This window comes from Epinephelus lanceolatus, chromosome 18, assembly GCF_041903045.1.
Source record: "Epinephelus lanceolatus isolate andai-2023 chromosome 18, ASM4190304v1, whole genome shotgun sequence".
Lineage (NCBI taxonomy): Eukaryota > Metazoa > Chordata > Actinopteri > Perciformes > Serranidae > Epinephelus > Epinephelus lanceolatus.
The window spans coordinates 23,351,023-23,373,555 of record NC_135751.1 but is presented as its reverse complement, the minus strand read 5'-3'; the positions used below and the strand labels follow the sequence as shown (position 1 = coordinate 23,373,555).

General features: G+C 43.1%; 1 protein-coding gene across 2 annotated transcripts in view; it reads right to left on the bottom strand.

Annotated features, from left to right (window-relative positions):
• LOC117268263 (E3 ubiquitin-protein ligase rnf213-alpha) overlaps positions 1 to 22,533 on the bottom strand; it is a 36,113-nt gene continuing 13,580 nt past the window's right edge. Inside the window, exons 27-69 of one of the 2 annotated variants that reach the window (XM_078161700.1) lie at positions 20,980 to 22,267; positions 20,700 to 20,881; positions 20,431 to 20,586; positions 16,719 to 20,330; positions 16,499 to 16,623; positions 15,988 to 16,104; positions 15,783 to 15,907; positions 15,582 to 15,704; positions 15,435 to 15,496; positions 15,087 to 15,240; positions 14,860 to 15,001; positions 14,573 to 14,764; positions 14,336 to 14,466; positions 14,093 to 14,250; positions 13,786 to 13,992; positions 13,356 to 13,543; positions 13,092 to 13,212; positions 12,870 to 12,970; positions 12,606 to 12,788; positions 12,341 to 12,507; positions 12,113 to 12,215; positions 11,901 to 12,015; positions 10,879 to 11,086; positions 10,056 to 10,246; positions 9,817 to 9,939; positions 9,600 to 9,710; positions 8,322 to 8,564; positions 8,156 to 8,231; positions 8,027 to 8,061; positions 7,827 to 7,927; positions 7,562 to 7,718; positions 7,198 to 7,369; positions 6,575 to 6,669; positions 6,181 to 6,432; positions 5,205 to 5,337; positions 4,789 to 4,872; positions 4,525 to 4,705; positions 4,084 to 4,285; positions 3,920 to 3,997; positions 3,637 to 3,834; positions 3,292 to 3,381; positions 3,026 to 3,204; positions 1 to 873 (exon numbers count right to left, since the gene is read on the bottom strand). In XM_078161700.1, the coding sequence (XP_078017826.1) occupies positions 717 to 873; positions 3,026 to 3,204; positions 3,292 to 3,381; positions 3,637 to 3,834; positions 3,920 to 3,997; positions 4,084 to 4,285; positions 4,525 to 4,705; positions 4,789 to 4,872; positions 5,205 to 5,337; positions 6,181 to 6,432; positions 6,575 to 6,669; positions 7,198 to 7,369; positions 7,562 to 7,718; positions 7,827 to 7,927; positions 8,027 to 8,061; positions 8,156 to 8,231; positions 8,322 to 8,564; positions 9,600 to 9,710; positions 9,817 to 9,939; positions 10,056 to 10,246; positions 10,879 to 11,086; positions 11,901 to 12,015; positions 12,113 to 12,215; positions 12,341 to 12,507; positions 12,606 to 12,788; positions 12,870 to 12,970; positions 13,092 to 13,212; positions 13,356 to 13,543; positions 13,786 to 13,992; positions 14,093 to 14,250; positions 14,336 to 14,466; positions 14,573 to 14,764; positions 14,860 to 15,001; positions 15,087 to 15,240; positions 15,435 to 15,496; positions 15,582 to 15,704; positions 15,783 to 15,907; positions 15,988 to 16,104; positions 16,499 to 16,623; positions 16,719 to 20,330; positions 20,431 to 20,586; positions 20,700 to 20,881; positions 20,980 to 22,267 (10,818 nt within the window). In that variant the 3' untranslated portion in view covers positions 1 to 716. The remainder of the gene's footprint in view (positions 874 to 3,025; positions 3,205 to 3,291; positions 3,382 to 3,636; positions 3,835 to 3,919; positions 3,998 to 4,083; positions 4,286 to 4,524; positions 4,706 to 4,788; positions 4,873 to 5,204; positions 5,338 to 6,180; positions 6,433 to 6,574; positions 6,670 to 7,197; positions 7,370 to 7,561; positions 7,719 to 7,826; positions 7,928 to 8,026; positions 8,062 to 8,155; positions 8,232 to 8,321; positions 8,565 to 9,599; positions 9,711 to 9,816; positions 9,940 to 10,055; positions 10,247 to 10,878; positions 11,087 to 11,900; positions 12,016 to 12,112; positions 12,216 to 12,340; positions 12,508 to 12,605; positions 12,789 to 12,869; positions 12,971 to 13,091; positions 13,213 to 13,355; positions 13,544 to 13,785; positions 13,993 to 14,092; positions 14,251 to 14,335; positions 14,467 to 14,572; positions 14,765 to 14,859; positions 15,002 to 15,086; positions 15,241 to 15,434; positions 15,497 to 15,581; positions 15,705 to 15,782; positions 15,908 to 15,987; positions 16,105 to 16,498; positions 16,624 to 16,718; positions 20,331 to 20,430; positions 20,587 to 20,699; positions 20,882 to 20,979; positions 22,268 to 22,533) is intronic. The other variant, XM_078161701.1, reaches the window with a different exon arrangement.

Sequence of the window (22,533 nt, the reverse complement as noted above, 5' to 3'; positions counted from 1 at the left end):
AAAGGTGACAGCTCCACTTTATTGGAAGCAGTTTGAATTACCACACACACTTAACCAAAAAAAACTATACTAAATGGGCAAGTAAGACAATAAGGGTATATTGTATTCTGTAAATATGCTCAACATTACATGATGAGTTTAAAAAAAAAAAAGAAAAACTGGAATGTAAAAGAGAAATAAGTTGAAGGAAACTTCTGGACAGTGACTTTAAAAAGTGGAAGAAAGGCAAGTGCAAAGTTTGCATAGCCACAACAAAACATGAATAAACACTGATTCAAAAGAGGAATGAAAATGAGAAACCAGCCAAGTGAGAAAGAGAAAAGACACATTATACTTGATAAAGTGACTTCGGTCAGTGTTATTTTCAGACCCTAGTTATTCCACATTTGTACCTGAGTAGAATTCAGATTATTTTTCTGCCTCTTCAAGACAGACTTATTCACATTACAAGTAAAGTGCGAGAAAGAAGACTTTCAACTGTACGGAAATCGTACATGTTGGTGCTCAGGAAAATAGAAAATACAAAACAAGATCAAATAATAATAAAAAAAAAAATCCTGCACACTTATTCTGTGGCACTGTGAAGCTTACCATTTGTGCTAAAAAAGGCACGTCTCTGCATAAATATGTGTAAAACACAGAACATATCACACATTCATACGGATTCAATACTGTCAATTCACCATGATTGTAAACTTCATCTGTGGGGTTTGACGTTATTGTCTCTGGCTGCGCTCCTGTTTGAAGGCCATGATGAACTTCCAGGCTTCAACATACTGGGACAGACAGATCGCTTCTGGGAAGAGCTCCTCCACATCAGGGGGGATGTCCAGGTCTTTGCGCTCCATGTAAGACACCAGTGTGTCTTTCAGGCTTTTAAGAGACAAAAGATACTTTACACATGTGATCTAACACACACACACACACACACACACAACTACCAGTCTGAATAAAATAAAGCTATGTAGCTAAAAGACCTAGCACACTTCACTGAGGCTTAGGACGAGAGGTACATTTTGAATTGTTTATACTGTACTAATAGCCATGTTACTTAATAGCGCAGTATTTACTTAGGCACAGTGTTTCACCTTCATGGGTTGTCCCTGCGCCCAATCAAATAACAGAAATTTGTACAACATAACTTTTTGTCCCGGGCTTTTCCAGGACAACCAAATGTAATATGTAGGAGGCCAACTCTGACCAAAGTTAACCTCAGGTTTGTTTGCATGCAACACACTGAATCCCGCCAAGGTGGCTCAAAATGAATCAAACAGAAACCACTTTGTTTCAACTGAGACCAACAGCACAGCATGCGGTGTTTTTTCTCCTTTTTTTCCTGTCTTTTATTTTGTACATGATTTTAAAAGGAGCCTATTATGCTCATTTTCAGATTCATTCTTGTATTTTGGGTTTCTACAAGAACATGTTTACCTGCTCTGATCTTCCAAAAACACTTAATTTTCCTCATACTGTCTGTGCTGAAACACCTGTATTCATCCTCTGTCTGAAAGCACCTCTCCCAAAAAGCCCTGCTCCGATTGGTCAGCAATAGGCTCATTCGAGATGAACTGCGTCTCGCCTGAAAAGTAGATGAGAGCAGGCAGCCACAGCGGGGGCAGTGACAAAAAGCTGCCGTGAAGTCGGACAGTTTCCCGACAGTTTCCAGCAGCCTTCAGTCTGTACAGGAAGTCACAGACACACTAACATCCTGTCTGGAATGATGTCACTTCATTAAAAAAGTGATCAGACCCATATATCAGTTTGTTTTCATCATCAGTCACACAACATGTTTTCTGTTCACAGAATAAACCTTCAGATCAGACAAATACAATCTTAATCTCTAAAATTCAACAAAAATGAGTAGTTTATCTAAAACGTCATATTGTTGAGTCGGCATCTAAACCAATCAGCTGTTAGATCAGGTGAGAGCCAGACGGTGCAGTCGGTGGAGAGCAACTGCAGCACCTGGCTCTACAAACTGCGGCCGCCTCGCTCTCGCGGCTTTATCGCCGTCCACTTTTGTAATACGTCAGAGCAAGTCGGGATGAAGTCGGACACAAAACTAACCGGCATGCATTGTGCGCCGATCGCCGGTGATCAAATCTGCGCAGGACTCGCTCACCTCGAACGAACCTATTTCTGGGTCTTCAATAACTGACCCTTTGCTAAGTCCCACCCCCAGACGCAGACTGGTCAATCATAACATAGCATCAGGCTGACTCAGACCAGGGTACGACAACAACACAGCTGTGCTCCATTGACTCTAATACAATCGTTTCAGATTTCCTCCATTTTCAGGCTGGTTTTGTGGATTTGGAGTTAAATGTTGTGCCTGGGGCACGTCGTGTATTAATGATACTCGTTACCTGGAGAGGTTGGAAAAAGATATACATTTCTTCCCTGTTCCAAAACCAAAATCAAATCCTGAAAAGTGTAGGGTTAGCTGGCTAGCTACTGAAGATATAGCCTACTGAATGTATACACGTGCTGCTTTTGCTTTTTAATGATTGTAACAGTGAAGACCGACCCTGCTGTACAGGAACCAGTGAAGGGAAGCAGGGAAACTTTGCTCATATTCAACCAGCTGTGTGTCATCGCATTGTGCACAGATCAATGTTGTGTGACTTCTGGGTGCTGGCAGCGGTATAGGGTGAAGCCAAACACTGTTCATCTGCACACACTGCGATGCCACACAGCTGGTTCAATATCAGCAAAGTTTCCCTTTATATTCATTGTCTTGTGTGGCGATCAGCAGTGATGTGGTGGTTCACTTTTACACTGTGATCTGTAGCCTATAGTTCGACTTTAGCTTCTAACTATCTTTGTCTTTTTAACCTGTTGTTGCTGCTGAGTCAGTTTGACATCCTGGATATATCCTTCAAACACAGACTGTAGACCCCTCTGTCTGCTTCTCTGTGGAATCACTGTTTACTTTTTCCAAAAATATGAATCGATTTTATTTAAAAAAAAAAAAAAAAAAAAGAAGAAGAAGAAGAAGAAGAAGAAGAAGAAGAAGAAGTGTTACCTCCAGTCAGGCCTGTAGGTGTCAGGTGCATCGGGCTTTTTAAGGACCAGCACCAGGAACTCGTGCATCTCCAGCAGGAATGTGTCAGCACTGCTCTTAGAAAAGAAGCCAGTCAGCAGCCTGTGCTTGTCCTCACTCAGGGCCTGTTTGTACTTCTCTGAGACTTCCACAAATGGATCCTGAAGAACACAGGGAGTGCATGAAACAGGGATAATAATAATGATGATAATAATGCCATTTTCACCATACTGGTAGCCATGTGTTACCCTCTTGAGCCGCAGCATATTTTCTGATTTGAGTGAGGCCAGCAGCTGCCACAGAGCCACACAGTGCTTCAGACAGCACATGCTCAGGGCCTGTGAACAAAACAGGGAGAACATGAAGTTTTTTCTCATGTGTAGCTAATAAAAAAAGGACCCACACTAATTAAAACCACGTTTATTTTAAATCCAATACTCTGACTTTTAGTGCTGTTATACTATACTTTACTCTCGGACAAGAGAATTTGCTCTTAGGGGCAGATTTGGCAAACTGTTTGTATACAAAGTAACATCTCTGGAAGTGAGAGAACTTCAATAGGATAATATAACCGGTGTCCCAGATAGGCCGACCTTGAGGATATGCGGAGCCATCTGGTTTCCCATCTGCAGCACCTCCTCCAGGTAGCTGGACAGCTGCATGTGAGGCTCTCCCCCAGTCATGGCAAGGAAACCGAGGGCTACTTCCAGTGTGGACAAGGCCTCGCACACCTCGCTGTAGGAGTGCAGCTCCCCAGCCACGGCGAACAGGGTGAGAGTCTGAAGAGGCTCCTATTGGCACACAGACACGGGTCGTATCATCTCTACAGCAGCATGCTCAGTTGGGCTACCTACTGTGCTGTATGTCACAACTTACCTGCTGGACTTTTGCTTTTACATCCTTTAGGATAACCTCATAGTTGCGGTCATGTCTGTTCACCAGTGTTGGAATGCCCTGTGGGAAAGAGTGAGTATTTTAACATGTATCTCCAACAAAAAGGTGTCATAACTGTACTTTGCATGTGCTCTCAGATCGCTCACATTGAGAGTGATGAGAGGTTTGCCCTGTAAGAAGCGAGAGACGATCTGCTGCTGGATCTTGGGCAGGTCATACTCATGAAGGGTTTCCTGGCCTCTCTCAATGCTGTACTGGGTGTTGGACAGAACCAGAGGCATCAGGTCCCTCTCCAGCTCGTACCGAATCACGTGCAGGTCAGTCAGATCTGCAGGGCTCACTTTGTAGCTGGGGGAGGGAGAAACACAAGACACAGTGTCTCTGAATCATGAGAGTACATCTGTTTGTTTGTTTTTAACCTTTCTAGCTATGAGTTGGTAATTCTAAAGTTATCTTTCTAACCTTTTTACAATCTCTCAGTAAAAGCAGCACACAAATGAGATACACATTCAGGGAAGAAGTTCACACACTGTGTTCCGACAGCCAAACATGTGCAAGTGAGAAAAATGTGGCATGAGCGCCCCCACCTGGTCTCCTCTCCAGTGTGCTTATCCACACAGTAGACCAGGTCATTGTGCAGGGCGATGAGGTAGCTGACAAGGGCTGTGGAGCACAGGCCTGGGCCTTGTCGCCGCGGCAACAGCACCTTGAAGTCAGTGTTGACGTCCAGGTCCTTCTGGCAGAAATCCGCCGGGATCTTGATCTCACCTGAGCGACAGCATTTCATTTGAGGTCAGATCACGATGTTGGACAGGGCCAGTGTTAGTGTTACTAAGTGTCTGTGTATTTACCGTTCGTTGCCAACGACACTCGGAGCTGATTCCAGGTTGTCAGGAAGATTTTGATGTATTTATCATACCAGGCTTTCAGCGAAACTGCACACATGAGGAAAACAAAATTTCATCCCAAGTGCACAAACGTCCCTCAGAGGCACGACTTGCAGCACGTTGGACGGACCGACTACAGCATTTTAAGGCATCTCACGTGTGGAAGAGATTTAGCTCTTTTAAGAATACTCAATCATTGTCTCCTCCCAGGTTAAAACAACTCATTCCTTGGCAGGCAGCGTTTTTAACTGTGCGCTGCCAGCTATTTTACTATGACATTTCTGAGAAAGAGGTAATTAGGAAATGCGTGGAACTTTGTATCTCTTGTGTGAGTGAGTCATGCAATTGAAAAAGCTGGCGCAGACAGTTAGTTTCAGTACCTGCTTTCTGACTCTGGAGGAATTCAGCAATGGTGCCACAAGTCAGATCGGTGATGTTTTGGAACTTCTTGACCAGATCTCTCTGGAGCGTGAGGATGTCAGGAAGGTGTTTCACCAGTCGGACCTCTGCTTCCTTAAAAAATAAAAATAAGAAATTGCCTCAGTGGTGCGTTCAGGCGGACATCACGTCACATCTCTTGTATATTCTTGGGTTACTCCAATGATTTTTCAGTTTTCTTAACAGGATTGCAGGATTTTCTTTAAAAATGTATAGATTCATACAAAAGTAATCCCTCTCAATCATCACTTATGACCCCCTAAAAGTTTGTGGCAGTGTATTTATCTGCAGAGGTCCTGCCTTTTACCTGTCTATTTTTATTTTCTTCTTATTTTGTTGTTTTCAGGATGTCTCTGGGCATGTAGCCCCCAGCCAAAACAGCACAAAGGTGAGGTGAGGACTAAATAAAAAGGCAATTACTGGGTGCCAAAGTGTAATCAGCACGTATTTGAGAGGAGGCAAAAACAAAATGCAGACACAGTGCCAAAAAAAAACGCAAATATAGCACAGTGAAATGCCAAGAGGACAAAGTTTGTTTCAAAATGAGAGTGAATCTGGGTTGGTTTTCACTTTTATTTCCTCTGGTGTGCACTGGAGGAGAGGATGGGGATCATGAGTGACGTAAGTTGACCTTTTTTTCTGATGAACAGGCTGGTGCTGGTAGTTAGCTTAGTTAACTTGCTTAAGTATCTGCTTTTCCGTGACAAAAAATGAAACGTTCCAACAGTAGGATCTTGCAGAGTGCACACACTCAGTGTAGAGAGGAGGGGACAACTGTGAATATGTTGTTCACAAACCAGTAACCAACAATCTCTGGATAGTATGCCTTTAAATAGTAAGTATTCTTTTTTTAATTTGTGATTAAACAGTAGGGTTAATGAAACTGGATTCCTTTGCAAATGTGGAGCGTTTTCTTACCCTATGCAGAAATCTCCAGAGCACCGGCAGAGTGTCTTTGCCGTCATTCTGCTCCACAATGTGGGTGAGACTCAGCAGAGACACTTTCTCCCTGCAGCTCCAAACAGCCGAACCATGGATCAGTGAATTTTGGGGAAGTGACGCCAGGAAGAGACGAGGTTCTCCGAACATGAGCTTCATGATTGGATTGGCAGAGATGCGGGAGTCAGCCCGGATGAATGTGTTCACTTCCTTTAGCTGCCTATCCAAGTGCTGTGGAGGAGGAGGAGGTGGCAATAGACAACGTGTTGGATGCAGATCTCTTACAAACAGGCAGAACTAATTGCTGAAATTCAAATATGTGCTGTATTTGTTCCAGTTTAGAACAAGTAGATTATTTAAAAAGTATTTCTACCTTCAACTGAGGTGTGATGATGATGTTGCTCACTTCCATCTCCCATCCATTTCTAGCCTCTTTGGTGGAGAGCACATTGTCATAAGGAGCAGGCCCTAAAAGGAAAGACCAGTTTAATTGTTTCATAGTCGAAGGTTAAGTCTCAAAACAAATTAAAAAAATGCACATAACGAAGTTGCTATAGTTACCACTGTAATCACACTACCATATCATCCTGGATCATACAGAAAGCTAGAGGAAGCATTGCAGAGGGCAGTGCTGACCCATAACTCCCACATTTGTTGAGTTAAGTGACCTAAATTGACTCCATATCCATCTTTATATCATCCAATATGAGTACATAAATTGCAAAAGGAATGCAATGCAATTTCTGACCACTAGAGGGCACCCCTTTCCTATGTTCTGTCACTACCCTGCAGGCTACAACTTTACAGCAACAGGTAGACGATGATTTAGGTGCAATAAACTTTAGAAACATGTTTTTACGACCTTTAAAATAGAGGTGAAAAAGGAAACACAGCTGTTGATATTCAAACTCAAATAACTTCATTTTGGTATTGTTATGTTTCTATAAATATCCACACAGCACTTAATAGTTTTATAGTAGGTCTGTTGGTCCTTACATGTTTGTTGTTTGGGCACCATGAGGCTGCTGATGAGCAGGTGAACAGCGCTGACTGTGTCGTCAGTGCCTTTACCCAGGGACCTGATGAGATGTTCTAGGTCCTTTCGCAGGTGCGCAAGTAGAAAAGCACCTGTGTCAGGGACTGGTGGCTTGATGATTGTAGAGATGGACTAGAAACACAAATAAAGTGGATGAGCGACCAGACTCCCCCTCTCTACGAGCAGGGTATTAACAGTGCTCTAACACTTGAATGATAGCTTGTGTTGTTTGTGAGCATTTTTGTTTTGCTGCACCTCTAAACATAAGAATATATTGCTTGAAGAAAGGATCTACATTGGAATTGTTCTCATAATTTAAGCTACCTGTGGGTGGTTGCAGGCGCCGAGCAGCATGGCCATGTGAGTGAGCATGCGGACCATCGTGAAGGGAACAGGAGAAATGCTCTTTGTGTCCAGCATGTCCGGATTGTCCCTGCGGCTGGGGTCGCCGAGGATGTGGCCTGTCTGAGTGCGGTCACCCCTGTGAGAGGACAATGAATAAATAAATACAAATTTTAAAAAAGAAAATACACAATGAATTTTCTTCTGTGTTACAATTTGTCCTCGACTGAACTTTAAGACCACTTACTGCAGGCCAGTAACTTGAAATCCCTGCACAGGCCTGTGATTGTCTCCTCCAATCTCAGCACCACAGTCCACACAGTGACTTTTCTCCATGGGCTGGCCACACTAGAGAAAAAGAAACAAGATTTTAGAAAATAAATTCTTAAGAGTACGGAAATAAGACTGATTACAAACGTTTTTATGGATCACAGTGAAGCAACATACCTCTCCAATGGTGCAGGGGTGACCATTTGGACAACCTATGGTGAGAGTAAATAAAAAATTACTTACATAGAATTTTCAACAATATTTCAAATTTTAGAGTACATTTTCTTTCTCCTGTCTGTGACTTACGGTACCACTGCAAATGCCCCATAGCTTTTTGAGCCACTGCTAACATGTCCTCCGGCATGCTAGGCAAGAAGGCGGCCTGTACCGACAGATAAAAACATTCAATTCACTTCAAAAAAACAGAGAAAGCCTAGCTTCCAACATTGACAACAGCTGACTGTACACATACCTGCATGTTGGCAGGAGCCATTGCCAGCTGCTGCAGGGGAGCTAAGATCCCCTGGTTCCCGCAGAGCAAGACAGCAGCCAGGTGAATAGCTAAGTCCACCAACACACAACGGGCACCAGACGCACCCGGACGAACATCCAACAGCTCGAGGTTGTTGGTCACCAGACCCCTAGCAAAGGCCTTCATCTGCGGGCTGGCAAGGACTTTTGAGTTTTCGATGTAACCCATCAGGGCTTCCAATTGCTGTGAGTACAAACACACAAAAATATATAGATATGTACTTTTACACTTTAAACCACATCTCAACCAAGAGAAGTGTCTCCTTTGGATAAAGTTGTGTGGTAACGTTAGACCACAACATCAACTCAACGTGAATAAGATTAACAAGGATGTCTACATCTGTTTTAAGGTAAGTCAACATTGTGTTTGAGGCAACATATTGTCACTTTGCTGGAAAGAAATATAAAGTTATCTTTAACATCTCTAGCTAATGTTAGCTAAAGTTAGCCTAACGTTAGCTCCTAGCTGCGTTGTTCATCATGTCACTTTGTTTGCTGGGAGTTCATTAGTCTATTTTGTTCTAGTTTTGTACTTTGGTGATCGTACATCATTGTTAGCTGTTGTCCAAAGGGCTCTAGTTAAGCTAACGTTAACTTCTGGAGCTTAGCTTCATTAATTTATCTGTAATCGCAGAGATAACAAAAGTTGGCAAACATTATGCCGAATGATATGAAATACTGTAGCACCAAACTAACGGAGAGACACTCTTGGTAAAGGTGGTAAAAGGCCGTTATCCTTTTCTCATATTCTGAGCCAAAAACCTTAACTTCAGTGGCACTTTAACTTGTTGTCTTTGATGATAACGCCAACGAGATGCTGTTCACAAGCGTACACTGTGACCTGTAAATTTTGGTTTGTAATTTAAGCTTTTCATCGACCTTCTCAACAATAAAATGATGAATATAGCCTATCCCTCCAATGCGTAGTTTAGGCCCTTTTGGTTACTTCTCAATGACGCCTTATCATTATGTCCCCAAAAATCATCAATTGCCTCCTGCAAAATGCCGTGTACTGTGACACCTGCCATAGCACCGGTCACTGAATGTTGATAGTTTGTCCGAGTGAGTGGAGGGGGGCGTGGCTTAGCCATAGGTCAATTGCAAGCAAGTTGGATGAATGCAGAACAAGTCTTGATGATAGTCATTTGCACAAATGGGTGTAAACAAGCATGACCGATTATTTCAGAGCACCTCATTGGGTCTTATTGTAAAGATCTACCTCAAGCTTGGGATGGAAGCTGGCATTGGCTTCTCTGTAGAGAGTGGTGACTTCTCTGTACAGTGCCAATAGAAGATAAACTGTTGTACACTGTGGTAAACATCGGCACCCCTGTGAAGAAAGAGAGCAGTGAGATACCCACATAAACGCACAGACATGCACAAAAGCAGTCCTGACTTTATGTTCGGTTACAAACAAGAAAGTGATGTAATGTTACCTTGCAAGTCTCATCCAGTCCATCCATTTTGCCCTCCATAACTCCCTTTGCCACAGCGTTTCTGATGGTCTTGTAGTCTTCCCCACACACAAGATACTGGTCTGTTGGGGTGGCTTCTTCACTCTGGGTGTAATGGAAATTGAACCACACTCTTTAGTTACTTGTAGCATTACATCTGGAGCACAACCTTGCCTTTATTAAAGCACTAACACTGAAAATCACAATGTGGGTAACTGAACCTTTTGCAGCACTTCTTCAGGGAAGAGCCAACGCATTTCTTCCTTTTTGAGGAGTTTCAGGACAAACTCCACTCCATGCTGGCTGCAGATCTTACGGATCACGTAGACACGATACCAGTCGTTTCTACTGCGCCTACACAAGTTCACCACACTGGTCAGGAAGGCTGTGGTTCCACTTTGACCAGCCTCTGCTGTGATTAAAAAGAGAGGAAGTACAGTTTAGTAAAATGAACGCATTCTAAAACCCAATCACACTTGGGGCCCATACACATGCTGCGTCTTTAATCGCCTGGAGAACGCAAGGTCGAGTGTTGGGTGCTACTCTGTGCCAACTTTCAAGAACACAGAGCCAGGCTGCGTCTGAGGTTGCTAAGCGACCCTAACAAGCACCATATCATTGTCTACTTACCTGAAATCCTGAGTGCAGAGCTGATTTTTTAACAAGCATTGTTCTCTAAGTGTGTAGGCCTAAAGTATTGTCTGTGGGACGGATGTAAAGCTCTGAGTAGCCCTGCTCTAAAATGATCAACTACTTCTCCATATTTACCACAGAATGATATTTACAGAAGAACAGAAATGTATCTGTCGGCAGTGATTGGTTGTTTCTTGTCACATGATGTGGAGTGCACTGCTGCATTCCAAAAGTTGAACCCTGTTTATTTCAGGGCGCAGACATCAGGCACTGAAAAACAGGCACCTGGGAACGCTTGCGAGTCACAGCATCGCTTTGGCTTTTGTGCGTATTGAAAACAATGGATTTGAGGGCAAAAAAAACGCAGCATGAGCACGACCCCTCATACTGTATTTCATCCAAATTACACACCTGCGGTTCTGAGTTTTTCCATAATGAGGCTTGCAGCCATATCCAGGTCCATACGCACTCTGGCCAACTGCTGTAGATACTCCACAGTGGCTGCTTCAGCAGACTGACCATGTGATTGCAGGTAGTCGGTCAGGAAGGCACTTTCATCCTGCAGACACACCTGCTGGTCTGCGACGGACCTGAACTGCAACCTTTCAAACATGGAGTCCTAGAGAAATGAAAAGTGAATATATCCGATGAAAACAAGTTGTATCAAAACTAACTGTGTCACGATTTCAATCCTAAATCAAAAATTGATCGAAATGAACTTTCAATTTCAGTCAAATCAAAAGCAGGATATGCCAGTCTCCCAGTATTCTTTTTCTTTTTTTCCTACTCGTACACATCCGAGGAAAAAATTAAAAACAAGCAACACTTCCAAAATGACACAGTCTAGCTTACTGGTAGCCTGAAGCTGCACTTTTTGAGACAGCATGGCCACTGCTAGAGTCAGTAATGAAGGACAAACAACAGAACTGGACAATTCTCCTGCTTCCCTGAAGTCACCACTGTGGCAACATTTTGCTTTTGCCATGTAAACAATGAACACATTGTTGACAAAAAACTATATAGACTACAAACAAACAGTTTGTAGTCTATAGTATCCATGCGGGTACCATACGCTGCCTCGGGCAACACAAGGATCAACAGAAGGAAGAAGGATCTAGTGGCAGATGAGGAAACTTCTTTTTGTTTTTTGTGTCTTATATTAATCAATTAAATATGACCATATGGCCTCAGTGTGGTAGATTCCAAAACATATATGGCAGTATAAACACTTGATACCACTTTTTAAAGAACAATGTAGAAATGACTGTTCTGTTGTCAGGGCATAAAACCCTACTGATCTTTACGAATCAAGACTTCATAGTCTAAAAATGGCATAGCTGTCAGTGCTGGAAAAAAATTAATAAATAAAATAAAATGGTGACTGTGAAATCAAAAACATTCAAATATACAGCAGAGTCAGAATTCATGTGTACCTCCAGGCAGTTGATGTACAACAAGTAGAGCTCAGTTTTGTCCGTCTCCTCCAAGATGTTGCTCTGCTCAACTGCCACCAGATGCTGCTGCAGGTACTCTTTCACCTCATCAAAGCTTTAGAAAGAGTACAATTTATACTACAATGAGAAACACAGCTAAAAATGTTTGAGGCATACACAAGTAGGCTTTACATGTAACCACAGCACCTCACCTGTACTTCAGCAGGAGTTTGAGCACTACTGACCGGACCACTGGATTTTTATCCACAGAGTCATCAAACGGAGAGAGCACCTTTGTCAACACTTGTCGATTAACTGGTAAATATACAAAAGAAAGGGTTCGTCAGAGGTGACAGCACACGTATAAATAGAGACATGACTGTGCACACACACACAAACACACACACACACAAGTGAATTGGGTAAGAGCAGCCTCCTACTTCGGAGAATGGGAACAGTGTTGGCCTCGACCATGAGGAAGGACAGCAGATGGACAATGACAGCCGAAGAGGGGGGAGAGTTGTCCTTGAAGCACACAGTGGACACCAGTTCGATGAAGAAAGCGTTGCACTGCTTCCTGAACTGAGCGTGTCGGTTGACGAGAACCCTGCACAAAACAAGAGACACAAGATAAATGATATGCGCCTTTTATGAGGAACACAAATGTAAACAATCCGGTTGTTGTATCGACATGCAGTTACAAACCTTATGGCATCTGAAGGAACCATGGGGAAGTCATCGTTAACTGGCTGCATGCACAGGGGACAGTACATCTGACCGGGGATCAGCCACTGTTTGATACAGGCTACACAATAGATGTGGTCACATGGCAGGCAGAGCGGGTCTTGTGGGTCTCCCATACACACTGGGCATAGTTTAAGCCCAAACCTGGAAAAAACATACACGCAAGGTGAAGACACAGGGTCGAGGGAAATTACAGTAGAAGAGATTTTGATAAAAATTTCTTACTTGAAGATGCGTTCAACGGCTCCATCTTTGCAAGCTTTGAGCAAACCGATTACTGCCTCAAATGACCGCTGAGTTTTGAGGTCTGAATTCTTTTCCAGTATCTTGATGAGAGAGCAGACGCAATACGTTTCTTTATTGATGGCGGCATTATTGTGGATATACTTTAAAGGTAATTTATTGAAGTCGTGAAGATTCAGATTAGTACAAAGAACCAAGACCAACCTGGCAAAGACCTCTTGTATGCTCCAAAAGTAAAGGCGTCAGCTTCTTCTCTAATTGCTCAATGCCCAACAGCATGTGTTCCACAAAGAGCGAGAGGGTGAATATGCGATTCCATCCAGCTCTAAAAGCAAAGAAACACGAACAAATAATCATCCAAGTCAATGCAGCTAAAGTAGTTTCTAAAGACAACCTAACAACCTCAGCATAAACAGTACAACAGTCCCACCTGGACCATTTCAATATATTTAGTAAAGCTTGACTTACTGGACTCTGCAGACCATCGCCTTGCTCCTCTCGCCATAGCGTCTCACACTGTCTTCTGAGCAGATCAGCTCAATGGGAACCTGGAGTTTTTTGACCTGTCTGAGCCAGGCTTGTCGTTGGGCATCTGTGTTAAGGAGCTGAGGCTCCAGGTACTCCACACATGCAAAGGCAGCGTACACATCGAGTACCTTGGATAGAGGGGTAATATGATCACTACACATCACAGGCCAATAAAAGGGCAACATAAATATCAGATATTATCAAACATAATTTACTCTTAAAGTTATACTATGCAGGATTGTCGGTTACAGTTGTAAACACGTTCACCAGCAAAAGTGAAAATAAAAGCCCCAGATTCACTAATTTGGTGTTTCGTCTCACAAAAATTGAAGTGCTATTTAAAATACTTAAACAGTCTTTACAGACTCACCAGTTCAACCCCGTCTCTTGTATGATGATTCTGCAAGAGGTGCTGGGTGACTTGGGGCTCGATGCAGATCATCCTGGAGAGGTTCTGCAGTCTGTTCTTGAACTCGTGATAAGCAGCATGGACCCATGCAAGCGATGTCGGCATATCTGTAGCATTGAGCTGCAATCGCAGCTCATTGACGCAACAATTCAGAGCGCCAGAGAGGAGCTAGCAAAGCAATAATGTGCGTTAGTATATGCGCGCACACACCATCACACAGATGCAGCATTACAATCAAAGTATGATTTAAGGATTACAGGAAAACAACCTGCAGATCTTCCTGACAAGTCACATTCATTGTCATGTAGATGAAGTCTTGAAGGTAGCGCTGGAAAAACTCTGTCTGGATCTCTTGGTCTGCTTTCATAATGTATGGTCCCAGTGGTGTCTTCCAAAAGAACTCATCAAACTCTTGTTGAGTGTGGCCTAACAGACATATACATTTAATTCACACAACAACATCATGGTGGTGACATGCCAGTTATGAGAGTAACTGATGACAGGCTATTACCTTCATGCTGAAGCGCATGAACCCAGAGTTCTTCCAGGTAGTCCTTGATCCTCCAGCTGAAGGGCATGCTGCAGCTTACATTCCTGTTTTGGGCAATGTAGTTCTGTACAAGGACTGTTCTTGTCTCTGAGCTGTGAAAAGAGAAAATGTTAAAAACATTAAAATGGGCAAAAGGTAATAGTGTTAAATCTTACCAAGTACAGGAATTTGGCGTCCTTTATGTAAAGTGCCACTCACTTGTGGTCCATCGTTAGGCGTGGGATTTTCAGCAGCTTAACATTGCCAAAGATGTCTAACCACAGCCTCTTGACATGTTCACCACAGTTTCTATCAAGCAGGATGTCCAAGTTCTGGTCACGGTCAATGACTGAAACCAGTTGTGCCAAGAGGGGGATCACCACAGCCTGAACACGCTTCCATAAGGTGTGCCTGTCATGAACCCCAAAAAGTTGACAGTGCTGTTCAAAAAAAAGGAACATAAAGGCAAACATAGAAATGTTTTATTCTGCAGCTGACACACTCACCTAAAGGTACCTCCTTCTTGCAAGGCATCAATGTTTGAGGCCTCCTTCATGACCCAGTTGCTTTTGATGGCTGAGAAGGCGTTGCCCTCGTTAGTCGCCAGCAATGAGTGAAGATGCCTCTTCACAGTTTGTAGAAATTCACCTGACAAGAGTTAGCGAACATGTTGAGCACTGCCCTGCTGTATCAACAACAAAAACACTGGGGAAAAAAAGTTGGCCGTTAGTACCTTTTATTTCGTCACTGTCATTGAGGAGCATCAGCAGAATCTCAACTCTCCGAGTACTGCGGAAGCCGCTTTCCATCTGGTCCCTGAGCATGCCTACTGCACTCTGCACACAGCTCCGCACCAGTGCTGTAGTGTCCACAACGTTATCCCAGCCCTGCAGCCGGAGGATATGCTGGTTAAAAACTAGTGTCACAAGCAGCACAGAATAAAAAATATGTCATTGTTGTCAGAAAAAAATAGTGTGGAGGGAACAATTTTGTCTAAAATTGATGCACATATGGTGAATGTTATGAATGTAGATTTTAAATTTAAGGCTGAAAAGTGTCTGAAATAAATGTCTGTTCTCACATTTTCCTCTGCCTCTGCCTCCTCCTGCTCATTCTCAGTGTACATGTCATCCACCTCCATGGCTGAAGAAAAAAAAACATTTACTGCCACACATTTTTTATGTAGACAAAATTGTTATTTGCTGTCAATTATTTATCGATTAATTACCATCAGGCCGACTCGTCTTTGCTTCAAACATTTGACAGATTGTCATGTTTTGCAAGGCTTTGATGTCTGAAACGATGTCTTCTGACCGTCTGAGGTCATCAATGTGAACTGATTTCCAAGGGCCTGTAAATATCAACATGTCTCAGATTATTCTTCAAACAATTTGATAAAACATTTAAAATAAAGTCGGTGTAGTCTTACCTCCATGAAAGCCGATGTAGGAGGTCCCACCTTCCATTCTTGGCAGTCTGGTGATAAAGTACACAAACACCCTGCTTCCCATGCTCTCCTGAGTTAGCTTGTTGATTTCATTGATGGATGAATACCTACAAACGAACAACAAAATTCAATATGGCGAAAGCACACAGCGGTGCATTACCCAGCAGAGAGAAATTGTTGAACCTACTTTGCAGATGCAATGAGATTTGCACTATGAGAGGCTTCATCAAAATCACTCTGAATGAGGAGAATCTTGTTGCAGGGTCCAATGTTGCGGTTTCCATTTTCAGCAGTGAGGACGTTTCTACAAGAAAACAGGGATTTGATCTTTAGACTGAGATCATACAAAAGGATCACAGGAGTCATTCTTGCTGATGATTATTCCATGCTTTTGAACATATAGTATATCCTTACAAACTTACTTTAACAATACAGATGTCAAAATATTTGAAAGGCTCTAAAACAACCGGAATAAACCGTAAATTTAATATAATTGCCCTCTGAAAAGACAGTTTAAGTCTGTGGCTCTTTAATATTGTTTCTTACAACCAAACATACCAGTATTCACATGAAAAGTAATTATTTTTATTGCAATATTTATTGTAGTTTACTGTGTGAGCATACCGACATATTTCAGGTTAATGGGCCATAACTGTTATCAAGTGTAAAACAATACATTGCCCCACATATTAACAAACCTGATCTTCTTCAGGAAGGAGTGCTCTGTGTCAAACTGCTGGAGTGAGAGAAGCTCAACACTATGCAGCACTTGCTCCAAAGGTTCCAGGTCAGATGCTGTCAGGAGTCTGGAGAATGTTGTCACCTATGGTTTAAAATTACAATCAGGGCTTTAAAACCTAATACTAACAGCTTCAGAATATATTTGAAAGTAGTATTGTATCACACGCTTAAAGTTACCTCTGTGAAGGAGGAGTAGCAATGGACTTCCTGCCTTGTGTGAGCAAGAATGAAGTCCGCCAAGCAGCTGTTATTTTGCTCTTCAAAGTAGACCCTGGCCAGGTTTTCACTCTCCACTTTGGGAAGGCCTGTGCAGTCCAACCGCACAACTGAGTCTGGTGTGGCGCATCTGAGCAGAATGAGTTTAGCCTCATCCAGTATTCTCCTCTCAGGATCTGAGATGTCCAAACTGTCCTTCTGCTTCTCTATTACTTGAAGTACCACAGAAGCACAAGTGTCCGAGTGGTAGCCAATGAAGACGTCTGGTGGCTGGTACTTGTAAACCTGAGCTGCTGCTGCTGCGTGTTGACTGCTGAGAGACACAAAAATCCTCAACCATTTCTCCAATTCATCCACCAACCTCTTCTGCTCAGTTTTAAGGACAGTGTGGATGTCCAGGTAGTGTTTCTCCAGCCTGTTGATGAGAGGTATTGGGAACTGTTTGTACACCACCTCTCTTTCCTCAATGACAATTAGTCGGAAGTCTTTGTGCACCCGGCATTTCACACGGTGGGTTCCCAGTCCAAGGTCAACATATTTCTGTCCTCCCAAGCAGACATAGTATTGGTTGAGGGCATCGTAGAGACTTTCATAGAGGTTCTGCAAGTTTAGCAGCACAACTGTTTGACCTGTCTCCATGCAGATCTTTACTCTGTTGATGTTGCGGCAGATTTGGGTATACTCTTGGTCTTTTGGGAAACTGGATCCAAAGATTATCTCTGGCTGACCACTTTCTGAAAAGAAGACTTGCTGCAGGATCTGTAGGGCTGCGTAGTTTTTTGTTAGCACCAGCAGGTACCTACATTCTTCTTCTTGTCCAACTGCCTGAATGTTTTCTCTCACAAACTCAATGGCACTGATGTTCTCCAGGTTGGGTGCAATCTGCAGTCGTTTGGTAAAGACCTTAACTGCGTCCACTTCATCCCTGCCACTGAAATTTCTCAGCACAGCCTTCACGGTTTCCTCTGCAGTGGGCCGTCTTTGAGAAGCTTTTGCCACTGCAAAAATCATCTTAATCAAGCTGTAATAGTCACGAAGGCCAAAAAAGCCTTTGCCTTGTTTGCGGCAGATGTTCAAGTAGGCTCTTGCAAAGGGTTGGAAGAAATCCCTGACCTTCTCCAAAACCATTGCATCAGATTTGCATATGCCTTTAGCACTCTCAATGAGTTCCCTCTCATCAGGGTCACCACGGGAGACAAAAATGCCTCTATTCATCTTTGCAGGGTCTAAAGCCCAGTTTGAGATGCCAATGAATCCAACCTTCTTGTGTGGTAGTGGCTCATCATCAATGCATCCCTCTTCTAGCAGTGGATGAAGAGTTTTCAGTGGCATCTTTGGAGAGTCCTCAGCCAGCCCAATCTCATCAAGAACCACAACTGAAATGTACTCATCCAGGTTCTTTCCTTCCTGGAAGCGTCCGCATTGCTTGAACGTATTAATGATGCCTTCTGGGGTTGAGTGAGGGCTACACTGGAAGGACACCAAATGGACTTGTTTGAGCTTTTTGTAGAGGTCCGAATGAGCAGCTTGGCCCTGCATTGCATCTGCCACCAGAGTTTTAGACAGGGATTTGGAACTTCCAGGTTTTCCAACTAAGAAGAGAGGGATTCTTAGCTCAATGCAGAGAACCATCATGAAGACATTCTCTTTGAGGGCACTGTTTCTTGCAATAGTATCCCCCATTGGCACGCCACTAAGAAGTAAATCTTGCATGAGTGTGATTTCCTGCATCACCTTCATTGGGCTGTATTGTGGTGGTAGGCTTTTGCTGATTTTCTGTCTGTATTTATCCTTATTTTCCAGACAGGCATGGTAGCACACTCCTATGGCCATGACCAGAGACCAGAGCACAGGATCTCTGACCTCAGGTTGTCTGTGATGCCGTTCACTCTTCTCTGCATTTTGATTACTCTCAAAGTCTTCAAGCTCTGCAAAGAACATGACGTGGTTGTTGTAGAACCAAACAAAAGACTGCATGCAACGTTCGACATCTCTCAGGCTGACAAAGCTACATTCATCTTTTCTTGTCCGCATGTACTTCTGTGAAGCTGAGAGGACATCAGTGATCCACTTGATGTAACTTTGATCAATTGCTCTGTTTTCAACCACTCTTTGTACAATCTGCTGGATGTATATTTTCTCTGTGTGATCGTTGAGCTGTCCAAAGTCCCACACGAGAGGGATCATGCTTGGTGGTAATGCTTGAACTCTGTAGACCAACTGCCGGAGAGGGATAGACCCAAGCTTTTCATCTGTCTCTTCAGCTCGAACTCTGTATCCAAGGCCAGAAGCTTCTAACCTCTCAATCATCGTATCTGTGTGTTTTCGGTAAGGGTTGCATGCTGCGATAATCTGCAACCCACAGTTGGGTGTCAAAGGTTCGCCCTTGACTGTCTTGTCACAGAGAACCTCCTTAATACTGCTGATGGCCTCAGTAGTGTTGGCCTCATCAAAGAAAAGAACAGAGTCAAATCCGTAGTCTTGCTTGTTAATAGCAGCTATGTCTTCTGCTTCTCTGACTTTGGTGTAAATCATCTCCGAAGTTGTCCCTCCATGTACCTTGACCAGTTTCATGTTCTCGGTAGCCACTCCACTCCTCCGCAACTCACAAAGGAATTTGATGAGTCTCGTCTTGCCACACCCTGTCTCTCCCATGATAATGACAGGGATGCCACACCTGAACCGCATATGGATTGCCAGCATCTTCAGTATGTTGTCAGTTGTAAGCTCATATGTTTCATCGGGGTCAAGAGGCCACTGGATTCCAAGAACATTGCAGATTCGCTCTATTTTCTCCCCTCTTGGAAGGCGATCAAAGTCGATGTTGAAAGGTACTTTCTGTAGGTTTAGGCCTTCATACAACGCCCTTGTCATGACATTCTTTTTTATTACCCTTCCAGAGGTGGGCTCAATGGCATCAACAAAGTTCTGTTCATTGGGCTGGAGATGGAAACCAATGAAGGTCATGGACACATGGTCATCATTAAAGAAGATGTATGGATGTGGTTCTGTTTCCCATCTCTTTCTGATCAGGAAAGGAGCCAGGTCTTCATCCCGGACATTAGTCAGGTCCATCTGCAGCCTGCCAGGACTCTGGTCTGAGATGCTGAGTGATGGAGTGGCAAAGTCCTTTGCCATCAGAATCATGAAGTCCACCACAAAGGTTTTGAATCCAGCAAGCGTGTCTCCAGTGAAAGTGGCATCACAAAAAACGGATGTCTCACAGTCTTGCAACTGGTGGTTCAGAAACCATGCAAAATTTCTCAGTTCTGCCCAGGATGGATCCATAATGCCACAGAACATGAGAAACATCTGAAGACATTCAACATGAGACCCTTCAACCCCCTGATATGTGAACACATCAAGATCAATGTGGTTATGAAATCGTGTAAGATACTGGTATGGCCGCTGAAAGGCTGCACTCCTGAATTCTTTATCATCCATCAGTGGGTCATCAGTGCTTACAATGGTAGGATTTTCTTGCTTGCTCATCTCTAGCATTAGCACCTCTTTCGGTGGTCGGCAGAAAATATTTGGAAACACTTCTGTGAACGTGCTGTTCACATTTTGAGCCTATGCAGAAAACAAATATAAAAACAACAGAGTTAGCAACAGTTTAAAATCCAATTACAAATGATCAGCATCAGTGCCAAACTAACTTGTAAACTCATACCTGTCGTGGAGTATTTCTGGTTGACATGATAGTTGGCTCTAAAATTTCAATGACATACAAGTGCTTGTCACTGCACTTCCATGTCTTTCCCTCAGAGTCCATCAAATAACGCAGAATCAGCAACTTGAAAAGAAACTCATGGAGACCTCTCTGCACCTTTTCAATCATATAAAACAGTCTATTAACACCATATGCAAGCTGTCAAGACAAATCCTAATAATAAGGCTATATTGCCTTAAGCTAAGCATTAACTTGAGACTCATTATTACCGATGATGTGATGTCAAAGTGGAACATCATGAGTTCTTTCCTCTTGGGGGTGTTCAACAGAGACTGGACGATAACATTCTCATCAACATTTGGTTCGATCAAGGGGATGCATTTCATCATTGACGGCTTTTTGGTTGAGTGCTTCAGTTTTTCATACAGCCTCTTGATGTAGAGAGATTTACCTGCAAATTAAAAAAGGTTATTATCATTCATATCAATCATTTTAGGAGTGAAATATTAATCAATTTCAGATATTCGAGTACTGTATATAAATACTAACCAACACCAGCCCTTTTGGATGAGATGACACCAACGCACAGTCGGTCTTTGAATACAGCTCCTGCACTGTCTTGATCTGCTGGGACAACATAGTGGTTGTGAAGGTACCTCTGGATCCTCGCCAGTGGCTCCTGTGGGACCATGTGCAATCTGTACTGGCTGAAGGCTGAAGGAAGGTAGGCATGTTCTCTTTCCGAGCTGCAGATGATAACAAGTCTGTAGTCTTTCCTGCTCCGCATTTTCATTCGCTGAAAAAAGTTCTCAACTTTGGAGCTCACATCATAAGAGAGCAGATCTCCATACAGTAGAGAGTATATCTTCTGCCCCCTGTAGCCTGTGCTCAGACAGCGTCTGAGGAATAGCTCCACTTGTTCGTATGGTGTTGATGAGTTGCACAGGAGGACTTCGTCATAGGTGGGAAGTGTCTCGTCTTTGCTACTCATGTAAATGGAGATGCAAGATGTCAAGACCTCATCGTGCGGGCAAACAATGAGGTTTGGATTTCCTATGGCCAGGCCTTGAGGTAGCTTCCTCTGTATGAAATCCCCAGTGTTGTCATCAGAAATGTCCTCTTCGCTTTCGCCTCTGTCACTCTCATCTTCTTTGTTGGCCAGTATTTCCAGCAGTCTTCCAAGACTTCTTATATCGAGGATGTGGGGAAGATAGTTCTTCATGTCTTTCATATAGGCATTCCATATCAGATCAAATTTCTGCAAACCATTTGCTTGTTCCACAAGACTTTGCAGAGAGTCCAACTCACTGTCGAAGTCTGCACCTCCAAGCTCACTTCTTGGCACCGTAACAAAAGTCTGAAACTCAATGTCTTCATTTTGCTCTTGTGGTTTAGTGAGGATCTCATACTGGAGTGCATGCCAGACCTGCCTCAAGTCTGAGGCTGTGCAATTTGGCTTGACAAAGGAGAGCATCATGAGAACTTGGTCCTCCACATTGATCACATTTCGCTGAGTCAGCTTGCTGCAGAGGTAGACAATCTGTTCAGCCGTATAGTAGTTCAGATAGTAATGCTGGGACCTCTGTTTGTCCACAAAATTCATCCAATAGTCCAGGCATTTCTCCATTTTCCTGCAAAGGTCAGGAAGCTGCTCCTCTATGCTGCCCTCCGCAATGACAACACCAACAACACTGTCTAGGTTGAAGTCCATCATAATACTGGGTTCTTCGCTGCTTAAACAGCAGTGGATTTGTGCTTCCCAGTGTCTGAACAGAGGATTCCCAGCATTGTAGAGGGCAATGAATGCCTCAGCTAGCCTTTGAACACTGGCAAAAACCTGAAAAATAAACAGTCAGATGCAACTATGAATCCTTTTTTGTATGTACGGTGTAATCAAGAGGCATACTGTGTATCCTTTAGCTGTCAAACACTGAGCTATTGAGGATGAGTCCATATTCATTGCATTTCATGCATTAAGTACACTCATCACTGTTAATGATAATGGATATTAGTTCTCTACCTTTCAAATGTGATAGAAAATACTTTTTCACCATAAATTGTTATTCCTTTTATTTTGGTATTTTATTGTTATTTTAATTACTT